General features: G+C 40.9%; 1 protein-coding gene across 1 annotated transcript; it reads left to right on the top strand.

Moving 5' to 3' along the window:
- Positions 1-926: 926 nt before the first annotated feature.
- Positions 927-23,359, top strand: LOC139158153 (vomeronasal type-2 receptor 26-like). The gene is made up of 6 exons (XM_070735573.1): positions 927-1,123; positions 9,281-9,572; positions 11,002-11,820; positions 14,434-14,652; positions 19,440-19,569; positions 22,455-23,359. The coding sequence occupies exons 1-6, from the start codon at positions 927-929 to the stop codon at positions 23,357-23,359; spliced, it is 2,562 nt and encodes an 853-aa protein (XP_070591674.1).
- The last annotated feature ends 2,188 nt before the right edge of the window (positions 23,360-25,547 follow it).

Below are 25,547 nucleotides of genomic sequence, written 5' to 3'. Positions count from 1 at the left end.
CCAGCGTTTTGCTACTGGTATCAGGCCGAAGACATCACCATAATCTCAAATGTTATTTGTAGCAATGACATTGTCCCAATACTCCTTATTTTTTTTTCCCTATCAGGAAAGCATACAGTACATGACATCCCATGCTCCGCTTCCAGCCATGTGTTGAGAGAAAACTCAAGAGAAATGGAAGAGAAGGGGTTAACTGAAAATCCTGCTGTGGAATGTCTTGGAATTCTCAACCCCCATACTGGAGGGATCAGCAAAGCTTGAAAGAATGGGCAGTAGGCAAACTGCCCTGCTTAGGAGATTACTCCCTCTCAAGATCTGTGTCTCCTTGGAGTCATAGGAGGCCAGGAGTTTCTGGACAGAGAAAGTGAGGCCCAAATGGGGGTCACGTCATCACCCCACTCTGAACATAAGAAGAGCCATGCTGATTATTAAGGCCCAAGCCCATCAAGTCCAGCATTGTGTGTAACACAGTGGCCCACCAATTGTACGTGGGGATCTTGAGCAGAAACAGAAGGCAAAACCCTCCCTTTCCCTTGAACTCCAATAAATGGTACTCAAGGGAATCCTACCTGCCTCAACCAACATAGAGGTGGCGCTTGACTATCAGTTTCAATAACCACCGATACACTTGGCATTCATAAATATGACTAATCCTGCCTTAAAGATATCCAGGCTGTTAGCTGTCATGACTTTTCTGGAGGTGAATTGTTGGGGGTCAAGGGAAAGGGAGATTTTGCCTTCTCTTTCTGCTCAAGATCCCAATGTACAATTGGTGGGCCAATGTGTGACACAGAATGCTGGAATTGATGGGCTTTGGCCTGATTCAGCATGCCTCTTCTTATGTTCTTACATTTTTATACTTGTATGTTGGTCATTTCCAAAGTCTCTACAGGCCAGTTTGTTTGACATCAGTTATAGTTAAAACGATGGAGACTCCACTCAAAAAGGGGATAAATCAGCACCTCAAAACCAATAACTTATTGAACCCAAACCAACATGGCTTTACTGAGGACAAATCATGTCAGACTATTCTCATTGATTTCTTTGACTATGTCACAAAGGTGTTGGATGAAGGTGGTGCCGTGGATATTGCCTATCTGGACTTTAGCAAACCTTTGAAACGGTTCCACATAAAGAGCTGATAGATAAATTAGTGAAGATTGGACTTAATCCCTGGATAGTTCAGTGGATTTGCAGCTGGCTGAAACATAGATATCAGAGGGTTGTTGTTAATGGCGAGTATTCTGAGCAGAGCCTGGTTACAAGCGGTGTGCCACAAGGGTCTGTTCTGGGTCCTATTCTTTTTAATATGTTTGTGAGTGGCATAAGGGTGGGTTTGGTAGGGAAGATTTGACTATTGGCCTATGACTCTAAATTGTGCAATATGGTTGATATTCCTGGAGGCATCTGTAATATGGTAAATGATTTAGCTTTACTAGATAAGTGGTCAAAGCAATGGAAACTGCAGTTTAATGTTTCAAAATGCACTTGCGGAAAATGAATCATCAATCTCAGTATTGCATTGGCAGTTCTCTGTTAGCAAAAACTTCAGAGTAGAAAGACTTAGGGGTAGTGATTTCTGACAGTCTGAAAATGTGTGAATAGTGCGGTCAGGTGGTAGGGAAAGCAAGGAGAATGCTTGGCTGCATAGCTAGAGGTATAACAAGCAGGACGAGTGAGATTGTGATGCCACTGTATATAGCGCTGGTGAGACCACATTTGGAATACTGTGTTCAGTTCTGGAGACCTCATCTACAAAAAGATATTAATAAAATGGAACGGGTCAAAAGACGGGCTACAAAAATGGTGGAAGGTATTAAGCATAAAACGTTTCAGGAAAGACTTAATGAACTCATTCTGTATAATCTGGAGGACAGAAGGGAAAGGGGGGACATGATTGAAACATTTAAATATGTTAAAGGGTTGAATTATGTTCAGGAGGGAAGTGTTTCTTATAGGAAAGTGAAGACAAGAACAAGAGGGCACAATCTGAGGGGGGTTGGGGGAAAGATCAGAAGCAACATGAGAAAATATTACTTTACTGAAAGAGTAGTAGATCCTTGGAACAAACTTCCAGCAGACGTGGTAGATAAATCCACAGTAACTGAATTTAAACATCCCTGCGATAAACATGTATCCATCCTAAGATAAAATACAGGAAATATTCAAATAACGAGGTAACTCCCCAATATATATATATATATTTAGCTCTGTTTGTTTGTTTGTTTAATTGGACTTGTATGCCACCCCTCTCCATGGACTCGGAGCGGCTCACAACATATACTAAAACAATTGTTAGATTTTTAATTTAAATCATTCATTTACATTCATACAGTAATCATGCTAACAACATTTTGTTGGACAGTGGAAGATCTAATGTCCCCAGGCCTGATGGCAAAGATGTGTTTTTAGACTTTTTCGGAAGGCAAGGAGGGTGGGAGCAGTGGGAATCTCCAGGGGGAGCTGATTCCAGAGGGCCAGGGGCCCCACAGAGAAGGCTCTTCCCCTAGGTCCCACTAGTCGACATGGTTTGGTGGACGGACCTTAAGGAGACCAACTCTGTGGGACCTCACCGGTTGCTGGGATTCATGCGGCAGAAGGCGGGCTCGAAGATAGTCTGGTCCTATGCCATGCAGGGCTTTATAGGTCATAACCAACACTTTGAATTGTGTCCGGAAAATGATCGTCAGCCAATGCAGTCCTCAGAATGATGACGAAATATGGGCATGCCTTGGCAGACACATAACTGCTCGCGTGGCTGCATTTTGGACAATATGAAGTTTCCGAACACTCTTCAAAGGTAGCCCCATATATTATTTATTTGTATCTTTGCTAGTTTTAAAAATCATTCAAGGTATTGCACATCTCCAACACCTGAAGTGCCCCACTTCAATTATAACTTCAGTTACATATTAGGTGCCCCATTTCAATTACAACACATCCTCTTCCTGTGTCAGAGATTATGTATGAAATAGATGGTTCCATTTTCCTGAAGCTCAAGAGGGTCTCATATGATTGAATGTCTTCTAGGAGATGGGCCAAAGAGTATCCATATCCTCTATAACCTCCATCATGTATTTTACTATGTGTATATAGATATATACCCACTAAAACCCTCATTGTGCATTGGACAAAATAAATAAATAAATAAATAAAATTGTACATCTGTTATGTGCCAAATATCATTTCTTAGGTGAGTGCAACAAATTAAAACAAATAGAGTTATAGAGACTTAATTTCCCAGATGATTATCTTAGCACAACAATTCTATAGATTTGTAATGCATTTTTTAAAAAATGGTGTCTGGCATTCAGCTTATACCTATTATGTTATGAAGATGGTTTTTTTCCTGCCCTATTATTTTATTGCTTTATTCTTTATTCCACACTCTGGGTTTCTGAAGGAAAAATGGTGCAGGAAATAAGTTGAGCTCCATTACTTATAGTGACTTGAAATCCCTGTCTATGAATATGTATCCTTACATCCTCTGTTTCTTCTGTATTAGTTTTCCCTGAGGTTCTTAGATGTATGAGTGTATTCTTTAGTTGGGTGGGATTTATCTCCATATTTGAAGGGAGTCCTGCCAGCACATACTATTTGCTTTGGGCCTTCTGTTTGATTCCACAGCATGCATACATTCTTGTTACCCCATCTAGTCCAGATGTTTATGATGAGTGATGGTTTCCTTCCCACAATAGTCAACAATGAAGAAAGTCCACTTCACAAGAAAAACACGGCAGACAAACTTTTCTGGCTCTAACCAGGTTTAGGCAACATTGCTGTAGAGTTTAAGGGAGCCTGACATCTAGAAAAATCCTACTGCCTCTTGCCAAGAACTATGTGACAAGTTGGAATCTAAGATTTATCCCCTGCCATATGGGGATAAATAAGACAGCTTTTCCATCCAAACATTGGTTTGATTACTCACACTTGCAAGAGTACACCTGACTGTATTCCTGTGGCACCAGGACCCATTAGCACTATCTGAATACACTATGGAACAGGCCAAACATCACCTTGTGCGTAGGTGTTTATTTTCAGGGAGGTCAAAGGCCAAAGTTCACTTTGACTCTCAAGTCTGCCTGCTCTGTGGATTAACAACAAGAGATGCAAAAGTGTTTTCCCCTTTCTGGTGCAGAAACAAAATGGAGTGATAAGTGGGTGTGACTATGACTTTTCCTTGCAATTATCATAAGAATAGTAGTTGTTGATGTATCCCCAGTGGACTTTAAGATACAAACATCTTCCAAGAGAAAACCTGCTTTAAAAAATATTCTTGGAATTCCTCAGCTGTGAGCAAACCAGGCCATTTGATCTTGCCTTGCAAAGAGTTAACTCTTTGGCCATAGCCCAAACACTGGTAAGAGGAAACATCTTTGATATATTTGCCCTGAAGCCATACAGGAGGCATGCCCTGTGTTTACCCTGTTAATGCTCTGGTGAAATTTAAAGTGATACCTGCAATACAACTTCTGTACAATCTTGATTTCTGATCTAGGAGGGAAGGTGAGAAGAATGACTGGGCTGCCTCTCCTGCCAGTGTTGCTATTCTGGATCCTGCCTCCAATGATTGCTAAGGAGATGCAAACCCTTTGTGTGTTGCCAAATCTTTACAAGATTGAGGAACACTACTACAGGCCTGGTGACTTTGTTATTGGTGGGAATTTGCACTTGGGACTCTATTGGGAAAGTTACTTACACTTTAACAAAGACCCGCCACATCTGTTTTCTCAACCATATTTGTAAGTTTTACCTGGAGGACAAATATCTGAGTGATTATTTGTTCTGTTTGCTGAGAAATATTTCTTCTTAAGATATTTCAATGTCCTGGTGGAGTTTAAATATTTGTGCTTTTCTCAATAAAACTGATTGAAGACTGATTAAGTAAGCTAATTTTTCTTTCCAAAACTCTTTATCAAGACAATGATGAATGAGGAAAGAGAACACCTTAGAAATTTTATTAGCCTAGTGAAGAAGATGACTTATAATGTTACGTGGGACAGAAAGTAGTGATGGAAGAATTAAGGAAAAGAACAACACTTTTCCAGTGTGGGATACTGCCAAAAACACAAGTTTTGGAATCACCAGTGCTTATAAATAATGGCATTCACCATTGTCATTGTAATGTTGTTACCTTCTATTGTGCTAAACATAATTGAAAGTCTCCCTTTACCCTATATCCATGGGTGGGCTGTTGCCCGGACAGGTGGGAACGCAGTGGGACAGCGAAAATGGAGCTTCACCCCAGAGCAGCCAATGTGCACTGAAAGATGTTGAAAGAAAATGCAGGGCATCCTGCATAAGCCACACCCACAGTGTGGTAGTAAATATTTTGGTAGCCCTCCACTGTCTATATCTCCTTTTTCCTTTCCCCTTTTCTTAGTTTTTCACATTTAAAAAAATATACCTGGATGAAGTAATAAAAAATTGATATTTGGGACTTCCTGCTCCAAAGAAAATTCCACAAAGAAGACAAGACACAATATCAACAGTAGGTTATATCTCAAGAACTAAAATGGTCACCTAACATCAAAAATGTCATCAAAAAGCACAACAAAGAATTTTTTTTCTATGCCAACTCAGGAAGCTCAAACCGCCCAAGGAGTTGCTTGTACATACATACATACATACATACATACATACATACATACATACATACATACATAATACATACATACATACATACATACATACATACAAATGTACATAATACATACATACATACATACATACATACATACATACACAAATACATTTAGTCAAGTACATATTGGTAGTATATAAAGATATAACAATGTTTATATACATGATACTTATAAGAGAGAAGCATTAGGACAGGGGAGAGAGAGATAGAGATAGAATTAAATAAGATAATTCTAGGCCAAGAAAAGAAAATGATTTCCAAAATATATAGATATATGTTACATTACAAAATGGAGGAATACATTGTTAAAAATAGCATACATAGTTGGGGCAGAAATTTTGGCTATAGCATAAATTTAGATAAATGGGAAACAATCTGGACTAAAAATTATAAATTAACAAAGTCAACAGCTTTTAGGGAAAACATATACAAAATGTATTACCGGTGACACCTCCTACCGGCAACATTGGCCAAAATGTACAAAGGAATAAACCCAAAATGTTGGAGATGTAAAAAAATGGGGACCTATTACCACATTTGGTGGACCTGCCCAAAAATTAAAAAAAATGGATTAAAATGCAGAATTGGATAGAAGAGATATTACAAATGAAGATAAATAAAAAACCCGAAGCCTTTCTCCTTGGAATTATAGATAAAAAAATTGAAAAAAACAAACATTATTTATTAATTCATATATTGACAGCAATCAGAATAGCGATAGCTCAAAATTGGAAACAACCCGAACCACCAGACAACGATTTGATAATTAACAAAATTTTAAACTGTGCTGAATCTGATGCATTAACAATTAAATTAAAAAACAAAGAAGACTCCGAACACGATAAAACCTGGAAACACTTTTATAATTGGTTCAAGAAAAGAAATAAAACTCAAAAGAAAATACAAAACTAGCAATACTTTATATCCTTTTTATTACATAATTTTTTTTTACAAAAGACATATATACAAAAAACCTTTTTATAAATAAAGATCTGTATGATATTAAAAAAATTGAACATGAATGAAAGAAGGTGGATAAGAAAGAAATAAATGATTTAAAGAACAGTGACAACGTACAAGAGAAAATGGTATACACTGAGGATACAATATGCTTCACCAGAAAATAACTTAAAATTAAAAATCATTCATAACTTACCTCCTGAAGGGAATATAAGTACAATTATTATAAAATATATTAAGTGAATAGTTATTGTCATTAATGTACTTAAATAAGTAATTAGATTTTAAGAATCTTTTTGTTTGTTTGTTTGTTTGTCAAGTTTGTTTGTCTGTTTGTTTGTTATATGTTAATTTAGCTTTGTATTAATATATGATATAAAACATATATTGTGTGTAAATGTGTATATATATGTAATAAAAACTTTTTTAAAAAAAGGACAGGGGACGGAAGGATGGTGCACTTATGCATGCCCCTTACTGACTTCTTAGGAATCAGGAGAGGTCAACAGTGGATAGTCTAAGGGTAAGGTTTTGGGGGTTAGGTGATGATACTACAGTCAGGTAATGAGTTCCATACATTAACTATTCATTTATTAAAATCATATTTCCTTCAGTCAAGTTTGGAGTGGTTTACATTAAGTTTGCATCTGTTTTGTGTTCTTGTGTTGTGGTGGTGGAAGCTAAAGTAGTTGTTGACCCGAAGTACATTATAACAGATGATTTTATGGGCTATACTTAGGTTATTGAGTTCCTCATCTGCACCTCTATAGCTGTCTGGTTTGGTTCTCCAACCCAACAAGACCGACACAGACTTCAGAGAATAATCAGAACTGCAGAAAAAACAATTACTGCTAAACAGCTTTCAATTTAGGATCTGTATACTGCATAGGTCAAAAAGAGGGCCATGAAAATATTTACTGACCCTATGCATCCTGCACATAAATTGTTTTGATTCCTACCCTCAAAACAACGCTGTCCCTATATGTAATGTTAAGGGATTTTTAAAATAATACTGGGTGTTATAGACTAGTACATTTAGTTTTTAAATTAATTGGATTTAGACTATGATATTATATTGCTCTTCTTTTTTATGTATTGTAAGCCACCCGAGTCTTCAGAGAGGGTCGGCTTACAAATCCAATTAAATACATACATACATACATACATACATACATACATACATACATACATACATACATACTTAATATTTGGGGGGTATTGTTTCTCGACAATTCCTAGCAAAAAAATTTCCAGTGTGTATTCAATTGTTTTACCAGTCATTTCCCGTAACTATTTATGTTGTACCCATGATTCTTGACAAATGTATCTTTTCTTTTATGTACACTAGTATATGCACCAAAGACAAATTCCTTGTGTGTCCAATCACACTTGGCCAATAAAGAATTATTCTATTCTATTCTATTCTATCCTATTCTATCCTATTCTATTGACAAACTTCATGGGGACACACATAAATTGAGATAATGTTTCACAACATTTGTCTCATTATAGACCCACATCATTCCTATCACCCATCTGCTCCCATTTATCACTGTAGGACTATAACTTGTTGCTTGTATCATTACTATTTATATTATTATTGATTGTTTTCCTTATTTCTTATTTATGCCCTATGACAATCATTAAGGGTTGTACCGCAAATTTCTTGACAAATGTATCTTTCCTTTTATGTACGCTGGGAGTATATGCACCAAAGACAAATTCCTTGTGTGTACAATAAAAACTTATTATATTATATTCTCTCTTTTTGCAATAACTTTTATTGTTTTTTTTATTTTTGCATCTTACCATTTTCTAGCAGATCATCATCTCTATATATACATTAGTGGTAATGCATTATGTAGTTTATACACTTGTATTTTCCTTTGTTATCTTTTCTTCCACATCCATCTCCTATTGATTTTCTCTCTTTTTTTGTCCATTTGTACCATTTAGTCCATATATTGTGATATTCTAAGTCTTTTGGTCCATTTAACTCCATTGTTAATCTATCCATTTCTGCACAATCAGATTTTTTAAATGAATTCCATCTCCAAGGGTATCTGGGAATCTTTCCATCATTGTGCATAGGTGATTCTTGCCGCTGTCCCTATATGTAATGTTAAGAGTTTTTTTAAATAATACTGGGTTTTACAGACCAGTACATTTAGTTTTTAAATTAATTGGATTGGATTGCTCTTTTTTAAAATATGTTGTAAACCGCCCCGAATCTTCAGAGGGAGATGGCACATAAATCCAATTAAATAAGTAAATACATGAATTAATTAATTAATTAACTCACCCATTAATTAACTAATTAATTAATGGGTGAGTGAGTGAGTGAGTAAGTAAGTAAGTAAGTAAATAAGTAAGTAAATATTTAATGTTTTGGGGTATTGTTTCTTGACAATTCCTAGCAAAAAAATTTCCGGTGTGTATTCAGTTGTTTTACCAGTCATTTCCTGCAACCATTTATGTTGTACCCCATGATGCTTGACAAATGTATCTTTTCTTTTATGTACACTAGTATATGCACCAAAGACAAATTCCTTGCGTGTCCAATCACACTTGGCCAATAAAGAATTATTCTATTCTATTTTATCCTATTCCATTGACAAACTTCATCAGGACACACATAAATTGAGATAATGTTTCACAACATTTGTCTCATTATAGACCCACACCCAACAACTACCATCTATTCATGGCCTTGGTGTTTGCAGTGATGGAGATCAACAAGGATCTGGTTCTCCTCCCCAACATCACACTTGGCTTCAACATGTATGACAATGCCGATTGGAACAAGAGAGTTGTTTTTATCAGCTTCTTTTTGCTCTCCATACGTGACCAAATGGTTCCAGGTTATAAATGTGACCAGCAAGACAATCTCTTCTCTGTCGTTGGAGGTGACAACCCCAAATTCTCAATGCCAATGGCCTCCATCTTCAGCATCTTCAAAATCCCACAGGTAAGGTATCCTTTAGATACAGTTATAAACTGTATTCTTTAGATACAGTTATGGAGGAGACAAACTACAGAAGCAAATAGAGAAGTCCAAAAGGACACCAAAAGGAATGGGGATATGAATACCATATGACTTACAGAATTGGTGCTACAGTTGCATACATTTTATTCTATAATGCCCCTAAGAGATACACGATGTAAAATTTCAAGATGAATTCCTTCCTGATATTATCAATAGAAATGTAGCTGCTCTTTCACTGCCATTTATTCCCTGCACCAGATTTATGGTTTATTTCCTTGGATTCTGACATGTCACAATTTTAGGGAAAACATGTTACAGTGGTCCCTCGATCATCGCGAGGGTTCCGTTCCAGGACCCCTCGCGATGATCGATTTGTCGCGAAGTAGCGGTGCGGAAGTAAAAACACCATCTGCGCATGCGCAGATGGTGTTTTTATTTCCACCGCAGCAGCGAGGAGCCGAAGATTGGGTTTCCCCGCCGCCTCGCTGCTGCTGCTTGTCCGCGCGCGTGCCGCCCCCCCCCCCGCGCTGTTGCTGGGGCCGCTTCTCAGCTGAGAAGCGGCCCTGGGGTTTCCCCGCGCGCGCGCGTGCCGCCCGCCCCCCCACGCTGTTGCTGGGGCCGCTTCTCAGCTGAGAAGCGGCCCTGGGGTTTCCCCGCGCGCGCGCGTGCCGCCCGCCCCCCCGCGCTGTTGCTGGGGCCGCTTCTCAGCTGAGAAGCGGCCCTGGGGTTTCCCCGCGCGTGCACGTGCCGCCCGCCCCCCCGCGCTGTTGCTGGGGCCGCTTCTCAGCTGAGAAGCAGCCCTGGGGTTTCCCCCCGCGCGCGCGTGCCGCCCGCCCCCCCGCGCTGTTGCTGGGGCCGCTTCTCAGCTGAGAAGCAGCCCTGGGGTTTCCCCCCGCGCGCGCGTGCCGCCCGCCCCCCCGCGCTGTTGCTGGGGCCGCTTCTCAGCTGAGAAGCAGCCCTGGGGTTTCCCCCCCGCGCGCGCGTGCCGCCCGCCCCCCGCGCTGTTGCTGGGGCCGCTTCTCAGCTGAGAAGCGGCCCTGGGGTTTCCCCGCGCGTGTGCCGCCCACCCGCCCACGCCGTTGCTCGCGCCTTACCGGGGCAAGAGGGGGAAGACCCAGGGAAGCCTCTGCCCGGCGGGGAAACTCCACCATCTACGCATGCGTGGAAGGGCATGCATGCGCAGATGGTGGAGTTTACTTCCGGGTTGAAAACTCGCGATATAGCGTTTCGCGAAGATCGAGATCGCGAAACTCGAGGGACCACTGTACTTGGTGGCACTTTCTAAGAAAGGGAAAAAAATCTTATCTCTCAAAATAACTCATCTCGAGGTTGATAAAATACACTACGAAGACTGCTAAAATCACAGCAATCTTTACTTTTATATTTTAAAGAAGATTCTCCCTTTTTCCAGCTCAGTATTGGCTTTGAGTACATTCAGGGAGACCGAAGAGTTTATCCTTCCTCTTTCCGGATTAACCCCAAGGAATTTCCTCAATTTGTGGGTTTAGTCCGGATGCTCCTCTATTTCCAGTGGAACTGGATTGGGCTTATTGTCTGTGAAAATGACAATGGAGAACGTTTCCTCTCAACTCTGAGGCCCATGCTCATGGAGAAGGAGATCTGCCCAGCCTTCATTCAAATGGTGAAACATGATTTTTCTTTTAGAGAAGCATTCAAATTCACTTCACATTCGAAAATGTGGGCTAATGTTGAAGTTATTCTTTCCTTTGCAGAACCTGACATTTTTGAAATGTTTCTTTTTACTCTGAAGTATAGGTCACGTCCAAAAGTTTGGATCCTTACTTCATATTGGAAGCCATATGCAAGACATCTTCATGATGGATGGGGAGCTTTAAAGTACTTGCATGGGTCTCTGCATTTCAGGGGCCACAGCAGAAATATCTCAAAATTCAGCAGTTTCCTCCTCTCTTTAGACCCTTTGAACCCTCAAGGAGATATGATCCTCCCATTATGGTGGGAAAAGATCTTTGACTGTGAGTTCCACAAACCAGGTCACTCTTTTATAAAATGGAAAAAATACTGTACAGGAAAAGAGAAGTTATGGAATCTGCCAAACTACATGTTTCAAACAAAGATGACAGGTGAAAGTTACAATGTTTACAATGCTGTTTATGCTCTGGCACACACATTGCATGCAATCTATGAATCTGGATCACAGCAAGCACTGGTGAGACTTGGAAAGAGGATCTCAAATGTTCAATCCTGGCAGGTAATCTCTGTCCCTCTTTATTCAGTCCATAGATCTTAGAGTGGAAACTTCCCATTTGTATTATCTGAAATATTCATGAAATACATGGATGCTACTATATCAGTATGATGGATTAGTGGACTACAGATGATGGTAGGTTCATGGAGGAATCATTATCACTCTAGAACCAGAGGACAATCTGGGTGAATTGGTGCAATTCACTTCAAAGTGGCAATTGAAGTCATAGGGGACAAATTTCCAGAGCTATCTCAGTTTCTCTCATTATATGGTCCGTATCCAACCTGTTCCTGGTCTAAAAACCATCAGACCTTTCTGAATCAAAAACTAAATGTTAGATATTTCTGCACAATGATGACACAACCCAAGGCAGAAACTTCCACATGCACCCACTTAGTCATACCTGGTTCTTGTGTTGTAGTCTTTTTTCTGTGACAGAAAGAGAATCAGTTCCATTCTACATTGTTTTGAAAGGAATTATTCAATCATTCCATTCCATTTAAAACACAAATTTAAAAATGTATGTGGACAGGTATCAAAAAGGAAAACCATAGAAGGAAATTTCAAGTGTGGCATTAAAATATTTATATGTAGATATCATTCTGATAAAACTAGAGTTGAATAGCCATGATTGTTGTTAGTTGCAAAGTCACATCCAACCCATCACGACTCCGTTGACAACATGCCTCCAGGCTTTCCTGTTCTCCACCATCCTCTAGAGTCCATTTATGCTCATTTCAGTGACTCCATCCAGCCATCACATTGTCTACCATCCTCTTCTCCTTTTGCCCTCAATCTTTCCCAGCGTTAGGCTCTTCTGCAGTGAGTCCTTCCTTCTCTTTAGGTGGCCAAAGTATTTCAGTTTCATCTTCAGATCTGGCCTTCTAAAGAGCAGTCAGGGTTGATCTCCTCTAGGACTGACCAGTTTGATTGCCTTGCAGTCCAAGGGACTTGCAGGAATCTTCTCCAGCATCTTAGTTCAAAAGCTTCAATTGTTCAGCATTTAGCCTTTCTTATGGTCCAACTTTCAAAGCAATATATTGCAACTGGGAAGCTATGAGATAAATGCCTAATCATAAAAGAGAACTTTGTAGTGTTGGGGAAATAGCTCAGATTTAATCCACTTTCTTGGTAAAAATTCCTTGCTTGGTCTATAGTGTCCATTTTTATTCTCTTCTCTTGCCACGTCACTATTTAACATTCCAGTACAAGCCAGCGGAACATCTTTCTTTTATCAATCTTCTTGTCAAAAAATGATATTCCTTTCTATTTTCTCTTTAGGTGGCCAAAGTATTAGGAACCTGTTTCAATATTATTATTTATTTTCCTTTGTAAGCTAGAGTTTGATTTTTTAATCACTTACAGATATAATTTCTTATGACTCTTCAGATATAATTTCTTATGACTCTTCTAACAAAATTTGTGTACCTCCCTCAGCAAATTATGTCTACATGCAAAGTTAGTTTGGACCCTATACATTTCATCCATTTCCCTTACCATCTCTTGTGGGTCCATTTGGAGGATTTCTGTTAAAATCTCCATCATTTTCAGGCCAAGATTTTCATTCTTCTATGATATTTTGGAATCTTAAGCTATATGAAGCATACTCCATTTCAAGATGGGCAATAACTTCTTCCAAATTTCTGGTTATATCATTTCATTCTTCCATACCTTCCATCTTTTGTTCTCCTTTTTCCATTTTTTCTTTGACTGTTTTAATTCTCTGCTCGCTTTCTTGTAGCATTTATTGTATATTTGCAATTTTCTCAATTCCTTTCATCTTTTCCTTTACTTCTCCCACTTCAGCCTTAATTTCTTCATGCTGTTCTTTAGCTTCTTAGAATCATGCAAGTCTTGAACTTTAGATCTTTAGAAAATCCTTACAAATATATTTAAATTATATTTAATTTATATTTCAAATGTCTATTCAAACATCTATTACACTTAACAATGCTATAACATATTTTATAGTTACTTAATAAAATTTACCAGATTATTAAATGATCTATGTAATTGAGTTAGAAAAGAAGAATGTCTTATTATATGCAAATATCTACTTAGGAATAGTTAACTATAGTATATTGCTCTATTAATAATAATCAATAACAATTACATATATTGTATTGTCTTATTAGGACAATTTTCTAATACAATCCTAATCTGCATTTTACACTATTTCCTATATCTGACTAGTAAAAAGTTCATCTAGCCTGTAGTGTACACCAATGGAATGTTGTTCTTTTTTTCTCCTTTTATAGTGACCCAAATGCATTCACAATTGTTTTCATTATTGTTCTGCTCTATTTCTGTCTGTTTGTTTAGGTCTGTTTAAATCCCTCTCGTGGAATATTTCATTCCAGGATTTCATACCATTAGGTTTCTGTAACAGCAACAATTCTATATCTGCCCTCATGTACTTGGAATTCTAACTCACCATTTTTATTCCTCATATATATTTGCATAGGCATTTGAGTCCTTTTTAACTGACACTGTGCTTGGTTTCTACATAATCTGTTTTGTGCCTGAGAAGCCATAAAATGATAGAAGCCATGATCAATGCCTTATCTGTGGTTTTCAACCAATTGCTCAAATGTCTGAAGATATATTTTGTTTCAGCTTCTTCCTTATTTGAGGAATGTCCAGTTCAATAACAGTGCTGGAGAAGAAGTCTCCTTCTCAGAAAAAGGTCTGGGATCTGCTCGTTATGATCTTCTCAATTGGGTTCGCTTCCGCAATCGATCAATTGTCCTTCGGAAAGTTGGGCAAATAAATCCAGGGGCTCCCCCAGGCCAGGATGTCACCATTCATTCTGATGCAATTATCTGGCCTAAAAAGGTGAGCTGGAACATTCACTCTCTTCTGGCTTTGCAGAACATCCCAACTGGAAAACAGAACTATTGAATCAGGAAACATGACAGCATAACATTGGGTGAAATAAATGTTTTGCATGGACTTTTGAGGTCTGATTTGTATCTTAATTAGAAGGAACTTCTTGTAACCCAGTTAGCCTTTAGAGTTGGATCCATTGTAGGATCGAACACAGGACCCCAAACTAATGATGGGGGCTCATGGCAACAATTTCTTTAATATTTAATAGTATGCACTTAAGGAATTTCCTCCAGAACACAATAAGGTGCACTCATATATAAACATTCCAAGACAGATGGAGTAAATTATACATTTCTAGCTGTGGACAGGCAATAGAAGATGTAATTCATAGATATTCAAAATTGTAAAGCTCAAATTAATCCCAAACCTTTTTACTGTTACTAACCTCAAAAATATATATATTGTATTAATTAATTAAAACAGTTACATGGAAACAGATACATTGATAAATCATACTGAGAATCAAGTTCCTCAGAGTTGCCTCAATTTCCACAAATTTCCTTTCTTTCTGTTTTATTAGCAAATAATATTATTAGCATATCTGGGGAGAGGCAGATATGGCGGGGGCCACAGAGCTAGCCGTTCCAGGGGAACGAGGGACCATTGCTAAATAACGGTCCCTTGTTCTGGCTCTGTGAGCCCAATCTTGGGTACTGGTGATGAGTGTAACTCTGGCCCTGGACTCAGGTTGCTGCTTCTTAACACCAGGTCGGTGGTAAATAAAGCTCTCCTCATTCCTCTCTCTGAAATTTGCCCAGCCGGGTTTCAGATATGGCATCAACCTCGACCCCAGGGAAGGGGGGGAGGAGTGGCTATTATAGCCAGGGAGAGCCTTTGCCTGCGTAGACTCATTGCTCCGGAAATTGCGGGTTGCGAGTCTCTCTTGTTGAAGTTGGACTTAGGGGTCCAGGTGGGCTTCTTTCTCACGTACCTGCCTCCCAGCTGCGTGTCAAAAGCCCTGCCTGTGCTACTCGAGGAGGTAGCCGGGTTGGCGGTGGAGTTCCCCGGACTCATTGTCCTGGGGGACTTCAACCTGCCGTCACTCGGCGAAACCTCTGGGTTGGCACAGTAGTTCATGGCCACCATGACAGCCATGGACCTGACTCAAGTAGTACAGGGTCCGACTCATGAGGGAGGGCACGCACCTGACATGGTATTCCTTTCCGAGCAATTGAGAAATGGTCTGAGACTAAGGGGCTTAGAAGCATTGCCTTTGTCATGGTCAGACCATTTTCTACTACGGCTTGACTTCCTGGCTCCAATCCTTCCCCACAGGGAGGCGGAACCAATGAAGATGTTCCGCCCCAGATGCCTGATGGACCCAGAGGGCTTTCAAACGGTGCTTGGGGTTATTCCAGAGGCACTCATCCACAGTTCGGCGGAGTCTCTTGCGGAGGCCTGGAATACGGCTGTTGCGGAGGCTCTCGACCGGATTGCGCCTTTGCGACCTCTCCGTGGCGCTAGACCCCGTAGAGCCCCATGGTTCAACGAGGAGCTCTGGGAGTTGAAACGCCAAAAGAGACGTCTAGAGAAGCGATGGAGGAAGAGTAGGTCTGAATCTGATCGAACACTTGTAAGAGCTTTTATTAAGACTTACAAAGTGGCGCTCAAGGTGGCAAGATGCGCGTACCATGCCGCCTTGGTTGCATCAGCGGAATCCCGCCCAGCCACTCTGTTTAGGGTGACCTGCTCCCTTCTTAACCAGGGGGAAGTTGGGGAGCCCTTGCAGAGTAGCGCCGAGGAGTTTAACACGTTTTTCGCTGATAAAGTCGCTTAGATTCGGGCCGACCTCGACTCCAATTGTAAAACAGAGTTGACTGACAATGAGTCAGTCGAGGTGACTGGGGCACGTACTTGTCCACCTGTCTAGGAAGAGTTTGATCTGGTGACACCTGATGAAGTGGACAAGGCCATTGGAGCTGTGAGTTCCGCCACCTGTCTACTGGATCCGTGCCCCTCCTGGTTGGTCTCGGCCAGCAGGGAGGTGACATGGAGCTGGGCCCAGGAGATTACCAACGCTTCCTTGGGGAGGGGAGTTTTTCCAACACTCTATAAAGAAGCGCACGTGCGCCCCCTCCTCAAGAAGCCTTCCCTGGACCCAGCCGTACTTAACAACTATCATCCAGTCTCCAACCTTCCCTTTATGGGAAAGGTTTTCGAGAAGGTGGTGGCACTTCAGCTCCAGCGGTCGTTGGAAGAAGCCGATTATCTAGGTCCCCAGCAGTCGGGTTTCAGGCCCGGTTACAGCACGGAAACCGCTTTGGTCGCGTTGATGGATGATCTCTGGCGGGCCCGGGACAGGGGTTTATCCTCTGTCCTGGTGCTCCTCGATCTCTCAGCGGCTTTCGATACCATCGACCATGGTATCCTTCTGCACCGGTTGGAGGGGTTGGGGTGGGAGGCACTGTGCTTCAGTGGTTCTCCTCCTACCTCTCTGGCCGGTCGCAGTCGGTCTTAGTGGGGGGTCAGAGGTCGGCTCCGAGGTCTCTCCCTTGTGGGGTGCCTCAGGGGTCGGTCCTCTCCCCCTTGCTATTTAACATCTACATGAAACCGCTGGGTGAGATCATCCAAGGACATGGGGTGAGGTATCATCAATATGCCGATGATACCCAGCTTTACATCTCCACCCCATGCCCAGTCAACAAAGCAGTGGAAGTGATCTGCCGGTGCCTGGAGGCTGTTGGGGCCTGGATGGGTGTCAACAGACTCAAGCTCAACCCGGATAAGACGGAGTGGCTGTGGGTTTTGCCTCCCAAGGACAATTCCATCTGTCCGTCCATTACCCTGGGGGGGAATTACTGACCCCCCTCAGAGAGGGTCCGCAACTTGGGCGTCCTCCTCGATCCACAGATCACATTAGAAAACCATCTCTCAGCTGTATTGAGGGGGGTGTTTGCCCAGGTTTGCCTGGTGTACCAGTTGTGGCCCTATCTGGACCGGAACTCATTGCTCACAGTCACTCATGCCCTCATCACCTCGAGGTTCGACTACTGTAATGTTCTCTACATGGGGCTACCTTTGAAAAGTGTTCGGAAACTTCAGATCGTGCAGAATGCAGCTGCGAGAGCAGTCATGGGCTTACCCAGGTATGCCCATGTTTCACCATCACTCCGCAGTCTGCATTGGCTGCTGATCAATTTCCGGTCACAATTCAAAGTGTTGGTTATGACCTTTAAAGCCCTTCATGGCACTGGACCAGAATATCTCCGAGACCGCCTTCTGCCGCACGAATCCCAGCGACCGATTAGGTCCCACAGAGTGGGCCTCCTCCGGGTCCCGTCAACTAAACAGTGTCGGTTGGCGGGCCCCAGGGGGAGAGCCTTCTCTGTGGCGGCACCGACTCTCTGGAACCAACTCCCCCCGGAGATCAGAACTGCCCCTACTCTTCCTGCCTTCCGTAAACTCCTCAAAACCCACCTTTGCCATCAGGCATGGGGAAATTATACATCTCCCCCTGGGCACGTTTAATTTATGCATGGTATGGTTGTGTGTGTGTCTGTTAGTATATGGGGTTTTTTAAATCTTTAAATATTTTAATTAATTGGATTATTTATGATTTATTTTCACTTGTTGTGAGCCACCCCGAGTCTTCGGAGAGAGGCGGCAAACAAATCCAAATAATAAATAAAATAAAATAAATAATAAATACCGATTTCTCAAATAATTTCTTTTCTTCATACTGTTTGTTTAGATGCCAAAATCTCGGCTCCACTAAACATATTTTTATTGAAATATGTACATTAAAAACAAAACATATAAACAATTGGGACAAACAATTGTACATACACACACAAAGAAAAAAGAAAAAGAATCAATTCAATTAAATTGTACATATCCATTAAACACAACGTCTACTTGGTCATTTTTATGGCTATTACAGATGATGATATTTAAAGAAAGAATTTATTCTGGTTATTTAATTTATATGTATACTTGTTTTCCTTTCAACCACCTTAGATCCATCAATATTACAATATCTCATTTAATACAAATCAAATTATTCATAATTTATCTTTAGAATGTTATAAATTAAATTACTTCATCCTTTTTGTTTTGTATTTAATTCATATCTACATATCAGTTTTGTTCTTTTCTTGTTTCTAAACACTCATAAAAAGTGTTCCAAATTTTATAATACTCTGAGTCTTCTTTATTGTTTATTTTAAATGTTAACATATCTGTTTCTGCACAGTCCATAATTTTCTTTATTAATATATAATCATCTGGTAATTCTCTTTGTTTCCAATATTGTGATTCTGGCTGCCATTAATATGTGCAATGTTAAATAATATTGGTTCCCCCCCCCCATCTTTTGGTCAATGATGCCTAACAAAAATACTTCTGTTTTTTAATTAATTTCCTTTTTTGTCAATTCCTTTAACCAATATTGTATTTTATTCCAAAATTTTAATGTGTGAGCATGTCCACCACATATGAAATTAAGTTCCTTATCTCAGCTCCAATCTCCAGCATTGACAGGTGGATCTGTAGTGTCACTGAACTAAATCCCCCAGGAGCTGTTCCAGACTTCTGATCGATCCTGGTGATCCATATCTGAAGATGGGCACAGAATGTGGAAGTGGAATAATAATAATAATAATAATAATAATAATAATAATAATAATAATAATAATAAATAATTAGATTTGTATGCTGCCCCTCTCCAAAGACTCAGGGCGGCTCACTAAATGAAGCTTACCTATTGCTTTGGTCATTTCCCTTTTCTCTTTTAGGAGGTGCCATTTGCCAGGTGTGGTAAGAAAAGGTGCCAGGCAGGAGAGAAGAAAAGTGTCCCAGAGGGTGAACAGGTTTGCTGCTACCTATGTACCTCTTGTTCAGATGGGAGCATTTCTGATCAGACAGGTAGAGCACATAGACCAGTGATGGCTCACCTTTCCTGGAACGAGTGCCCAAAACTTGTGTGTGTCTGAACCTCCAAAATGCAATGTGTGCACAGCCCCTGTGCATGCCCCCCGCCCCCCTGTGCATGTGCATACACCACCCCAGTATGTGCGCCTACCCACAGCATGCATCCTGCTCCTTGCAGATATGCCCCACCATGCATGAATGGCAGAGACCTGACAACCAGCTGGCCAGCAGGTGGTGCACGTGCTGGAGCTGAACTAAGGTGAAGGTTTGGGTGCCAGCAGAGAGGGTGCTGTGTGCCACAGGTTGCTTGCATGCTACAGGTTAACCATCACAGTGAACCATTTCATGAATCACAATATTGATTTATTTTTATCATAGTTCATAGTATTGACAGGCTTCAAAGTTTCAGGCTACAGGGATTTCCCCTGTAAATCACTCCTTTCCCTTTCTAGAATACTTGGTGCGCAATTCTATATCCTTGTAACTAGTGTTAGGCGAACCCAAAGAAGTTTGGGTTCGGTGAACTCACCTGAACTGTGCCATGAAGTTCAGGTGAGTTCCCTGAACCCAAACCCAAGCCCAAACCCAAACACTCCGTGACGTCAAAGCTCCGCCCCCAGAATCCCATCATTTTTTAATTTTTACGGAATTTTTATTTTTATGAAAAAAGACACCACAGCAGCGCCGCAAGCAAAGGGAGGTCCTTTCATGTAAACATTTTTTTTTTAGGTGAAAGAATGCCCCAACTGCGCCACAAGCAAAAGGAGCTGGGGAATCCCACAAAGGGATTCCGGGGGTGGAGCTTTGATGTCACGTATACTTCTTCCTGGCCAGCCGAAATAAAGCCACTCGACAGGAAGAAGTCTTTGTGACATCAAAGGTCCACCCCTTTTTTATTTTTACAGAGTTTTTATTTTTATTTATTTTTACGAAAAAGGATGCTGCAGCGGCACCGCAAACAAAGGGAGGTCCTTTTACGTAAAAATATTTTTTATAATTTTTACATGAAAGGTCACCGGCTGGCCGGGAGTCCGCATGCAGAGGAAGCTCTGGGTGAGGAAGGCCCTGCGCTGACTGGTGTGGTTGTGGCGGCGGCAATGGCAGCGCGCGCCCGTCCTTTCAAGAGTAGAGTAATGGAGGAAGGACGGAATCCAGGAAGTGATCACCTTGGTGTGGTTAGCAAACTGCCATTAAGTGGCGACGCTCCAGCCCCACAGTGTCAGCATGTGGAGGCAAAGCCCCACATTGCGGGTGCCGTGTGGTCAGGTTGCTAAGCACGCCAAGGTGATCACTTCCTGGATTCCGTCCTCCCTCCATTACTCTAGTACTGTCCCCGAATCCAGGAAGTGATCACCTTGGCGTGCTTAGCAACCTGCCATTAAATGACGATGCTCCAGCCCCACAGCGGCAGCACACGGAGGCAAAGCCCCACACTGCGGGTGCCGTGCCGTCAGGTTGCTAAGCATGCCAAGGTGATCACTTCCTGGATTCCATCCTCCCTCTATTACTCTAGTACCATCCCCGGAATCTCCCCCCCCCATCTGCCCGCCAAGCTCCCAGCTTTGCTACTTGGAGAAAGGATGGGGCTTTTGGAGGGGCTTTCTCTCTGTGTGTGTTGGTTGTTAGTTTTAGCTGAAGGGGAGAAAGGAGCGTTTGGCTTTACCAGCAGCGCGATCTTATTTCTGCCTGGCCGAAAGAAATGCTGGGTGGTTTAGTTATTGGCTTCATGAGAAGGAGAGAGAAAGAAGAAGAGCTGTGCCTGCCTGCCTGTGGAGCCTCTTCCCACTATAGGGTTGCTTTGACGAGTGTCTGATAGAAGATCATGAAGATATATAGAAAAGAAAATTTTAAAAAATTAATAAAAACCCAGCAGCTTCACCTTGTGTGTGTACGGAGGGGGGAAAGCAGTTTTCTACTTCTTAAGTTTTAACTCCTTAGGACCCTCCCTGTGATTGAATGCTGGCTTGTGACTGATGTGTTCCCCTCATTATCCAAAATAAGCCGGGAGAATTGGGGAAACACAGGCAGACAGAGGGGGGTGCAGGGTCCCTGGTGTCTCTTTTCTCCAGCCTCCCAGCTTCTTTTGGATAACTGTAGAGGCAAAAAAACCCCAGAGACAAAAAACCTGACCCTTTTCCAAAGGAAACCGAAGTGAGGGTTGAGTCACAAACCCGAGTCCGGGTTATTATTATTATTATTATTATTATTATTATTATTATTATTAATAACAACAACAACAACCCAGACTCTGGTTTGTGACTCAACTCTCACTTCGGTTTCCTTTGGAACAGGGTCAGGTTTTTTGTCTCTTGGTTTTGTCTCTTATTTATTTATTGCATTTGTATGCAACCCCTCTCTGAATCCTCGGGGCCGCTCATAACTTATCAAAAAAACAGTATACAATATAAGTATCTAAGATCCAATTAATATAATTAACTATTCTAAAAACCTTGGGACATTAGAACTCATTCATTCACATTCAAACAAGCATACATCACACTCGTCGGACAGAAGCTAGAGTCTAGTGACCCCAAGCGGGGTGGCATAGATGAGGTTTTAGGTTCTTATGGAAGGCGAGGAGGGTGGGGACAGTACAAATCTCTGGGGGGATCTGATTCCAGAGGGCTGGAGCCCCCACAGAAAAGGCTCTTCCCCTAGGCCCCACCAAGCAACATTGTCTAGTTGACAGGACCTGGAAAGGAAGACTTTGTGGGGCCTAACCGGTCGCTGGGACTCATGTGGCAGGAGGCAGTCCCACAAGTAATCTTGTCCATGTCATGTAGGGCTAATTTACATTGAGGGCTGGTCATAGCATGAAGGGGACATGATGCTCATGGCAGAGGACTCTTAATTCTTTACATTAAAACTCTTGATTTCAGATGCAGCTGAATGTGATTCTTGCCTGCAAGACCAATACCCCAACAAGGATAAAGTCCACTGCATTGCCAAAAAGATCCACTTCCTTGCCTACCAAGAGACCCTGGGATATGCTTTATCCTCTTTAGCTCTTTTCTTTTCCATGATCACAATTGGTGTCCTGGTGATTTTCTGTAAACATCATGACACACCAATTGTCAAAGCCAACAACCGAGATATCAGCTACATCCTCCTGGTCTCCCTCCTGCTCTGCTTCCTCTGCTCCTTCCTCTTCATTGGTCGACCTGGGAAGATCAGCTGTCTCTTCCAACAATCTGCCTTTGCCGTTCTCTTCTCTCAGGCGGTTTCCTCTGTTTTGGCAAAAACGGTTATGGTGGTTTTGGCCTTCATGGCCACAAAGCCAGGGAACAATACAAGGAAACTCTTAGGAAAACCATTGACTATCTCCATTGTTTTAGGCTGTCCCCTGGTCCAAGCAATTCTTTGTGTCACCTGGCTGGGAACCTCTCCCCCATTTCTCAACATGGATTTCCACTCCTTGGTCAGAGAGACCATCGTAGAATGTAAGGAAGGGTCAATTTTAATGTTTTATGCTATCCTTGCCTATCTTGGTTTTCTGGCTCTTATGAGTTTCACAGTGGCTTTTATGGCCAGGAAATTGCCTGACAGCTTTAATGAAGCCAAATTCATTACTTTTAGCATGCTGGTCTTCTGCAGTGTTTGGATCACCTTCCTCCCCACCTACCTGAGCACCAAAGGGAAGTCCATGGTGGCTGTGGAGATCTTCTCCATTATGGCCTCTGGGGCTGGTCTCTTGATTAGCATCTTTTTTCCTAAATGCTTCATTATCCTTCTGAGGCCCAATCTGAATTGTAAAGAGAATATAATGAGGCAGAGGAATTGCTGATATATGTGGAGATTTGGCATGGTGATTTGGGGATATTTTTATATTTCATCTGATTTCCAAAATAGAAACATAGAAACATAGAAGACTGACGGCAGAAAAAGACCTCATGGTCCATCTATTCTGCCCTTATACTATTTCCTGTATTTTATCTTACAATGCATATATGTTTATTCCAGGCATGTTTAAATTCAGTTTAAATAAATAAATGTTTAAATAAATCATGAAATGCAAAAAAGTATTGTCCATTAAATTATTGGAAATATTGTCGGCTAATATTAGAAAGTTGGATAACAATGCATTGAAATTAACATGTTGGTGCTACAGAAATGTAAGTGAACAGTTATTTGAATGATTTGTTAATTTCTTTCATGTGTTTGCATAGTTTTAAAAATTTAATAAAATTATTAAAATAATAATAATTAGAAATAAACATGATGTGACTAATCACAAAGCATTTTAATTGAATATTAACAAGCAAAACAGATGTTTCACATTTCAGCAAGATAAAATCAAAATTATTTTTTTTTTGCATTTTATTTTCTCATATACAGAGTATATAAAAAATCACTCCCCTTATAAATTGTGTCATGAAATTTACATAACAAATTATCTATGGGACTCCTGATTTTCGAACAGCGCAAAAAGACAGGAATTCACACATACACAAAGATACACTGTATATGTGGCATTCCACATTTCTATTCTTATACTTCCCTTCTTTGAAAAAATATTTTCTTTACAGAGTTTTAAAACTAATATGCATCTTCTTCCCATTCTAAACATGTCATTCTCAGTAGTTTCTGTGATATGCTCAAAACAATTATCAAAGCTACCTTCTATTCCTCCATTAGGTCATAATAAAGCAAAATAATAAAGGCATGATGTAAACAAAGGAATTAATAAATTTGAATAGCAGCTTTTTGCAAATGTTCACTTTCTAAGGATGCTGTTTTTGGAATCAGCACTCCCTCTGCTAAAGAAAAAGTAGGTATCTCCATCCTGATTTTCCTTCATGTAAAAATCAGAACAAACACTGATTTAGATTCTGTCCAACTCTCAAAAATGGGGTTGAACCCTTGGTTAATAATAAGTCTTGTTTGGGAAAGAGTCCTAGAATTGGGAGCTTTCAACATAGATGAGAAAAAAAATGGAGAGGTAGCAGTGGTGATTTCTCTCTTCATAGACCTAAAAGACCTATCGTATATAGAATCAATGCTGGTTCTTAATTGTTAAATGGTAAAAATGGTAAAATGAGAGCCCAGATTTTTGAGGAACTACTCTCCAAAAAGACCTTGACGCTGTTTCTGAGTGGTCTAACACATGGCAACTCCAAATCTCAACTAGCAAATGCTCTGTCCTACACATTGGGAAGAAGAATCTGAACTCCAAATACAAACTGAATAATCAAATTATCACAGATAATCCCCACTCGGTTAAAGACCTTGGTATACTAATAACAAAAGATTTAAGTGCCAAAGCCCACTGCAACAATATAGCCAAGAAGGCTTCAAGAGTTGTAAACCTAATCCTACATAGCTTCTGCTCTGGCAATCTCACTCTACTTACCAGAGCTTTCAAAACTTTTGCCAGACCCATCCTCGAATACAGCTCATCTGTTTGGAACCCATATCGCATCTCAGACATTAACATGCTTGAAAATGTCCAAAGATACTTCACTAGAAGAGCCCTTTACTCCTCCACTCGAAATAGCATACCCTACGAGACTAGACTTTCAATCCTGGGCCTAGAAAGTTTAGAAATAAGACGCCTTAAACAACATCTAAGTATTGCCCACAAGATCATATGCTGCAACGTCCTGCCTGTCGGCGACTACTTCAGCTTCAACCACACCAACACAAGAGCACACAACAGATTTAAACTTAATATTAACCACTCCAAACTTGACTGTAATAAATATGACTTCAGTAACCGAGTTGTCGAAGTGTGGAACTAATTACCGGACTCCATAGTGTCATCCCCAAACCCCCAATGCTTTACCCGTAGATTATCTACAATTTACCTATCCAGATTCCAAAGAGGTCAGTAAGGGGCGAGTACAAGTGCACTAGAGTGCCTTCCGTCCCCTGTCCTATTGCTCTCCTATATCTCCTTTCTTCTATTCCTATATCTCTTCTTCTATTCTTTCATTGATATGTTCTATTGCTATATCTTCTTTTCTATTATTTCT

Source organism: Erythrolamprus reginae, chromosome 1 (assembly GCF_031021105.1).
Source record: "Erythrolamprus reginae isolate rEryReg1 chromosome 1, rEryReg1.hap1, whole genome shotgun sequence".
Taxonomy (NCBI): domain Eukaryota; kingdom Metazoa; phylum Chordata; class Lepidosauria; order Squamata; family Dipsadidae; genus Erythrolamprus; species Erythrolamprus reginae.
The sequence above is the reverse complement of the archived record's forward strand: the minus strand, read 5'-3'. Positions and strand labels throughout refer to the sequence as shown.

Bases quoted from the DNA above. Each gene is read 5' to 3' on its own strand.
- LOC139158153 (XM_070735573.1), top strand. From the start codon at position 927: ATGGAGACTCCACTCAAAAAGGGGATAAATCAGCACCTCAAAACCAAT. The intron at 9,573-11,001 runs GTAAGGTATCCT...CCCTTTTTCCAG, and splicing joins GCATCTTCAAAATCCCACAG to CTCAGTATTGGCTTTGAGTA. The intron at 14,653-19,439 runs GTGAGCTGGAAC...TTTCTCTTTTAG, and splicing joins CAATTATCTGGCCTAAAAAG to GAGGTGCCATTTGCCAGGTG.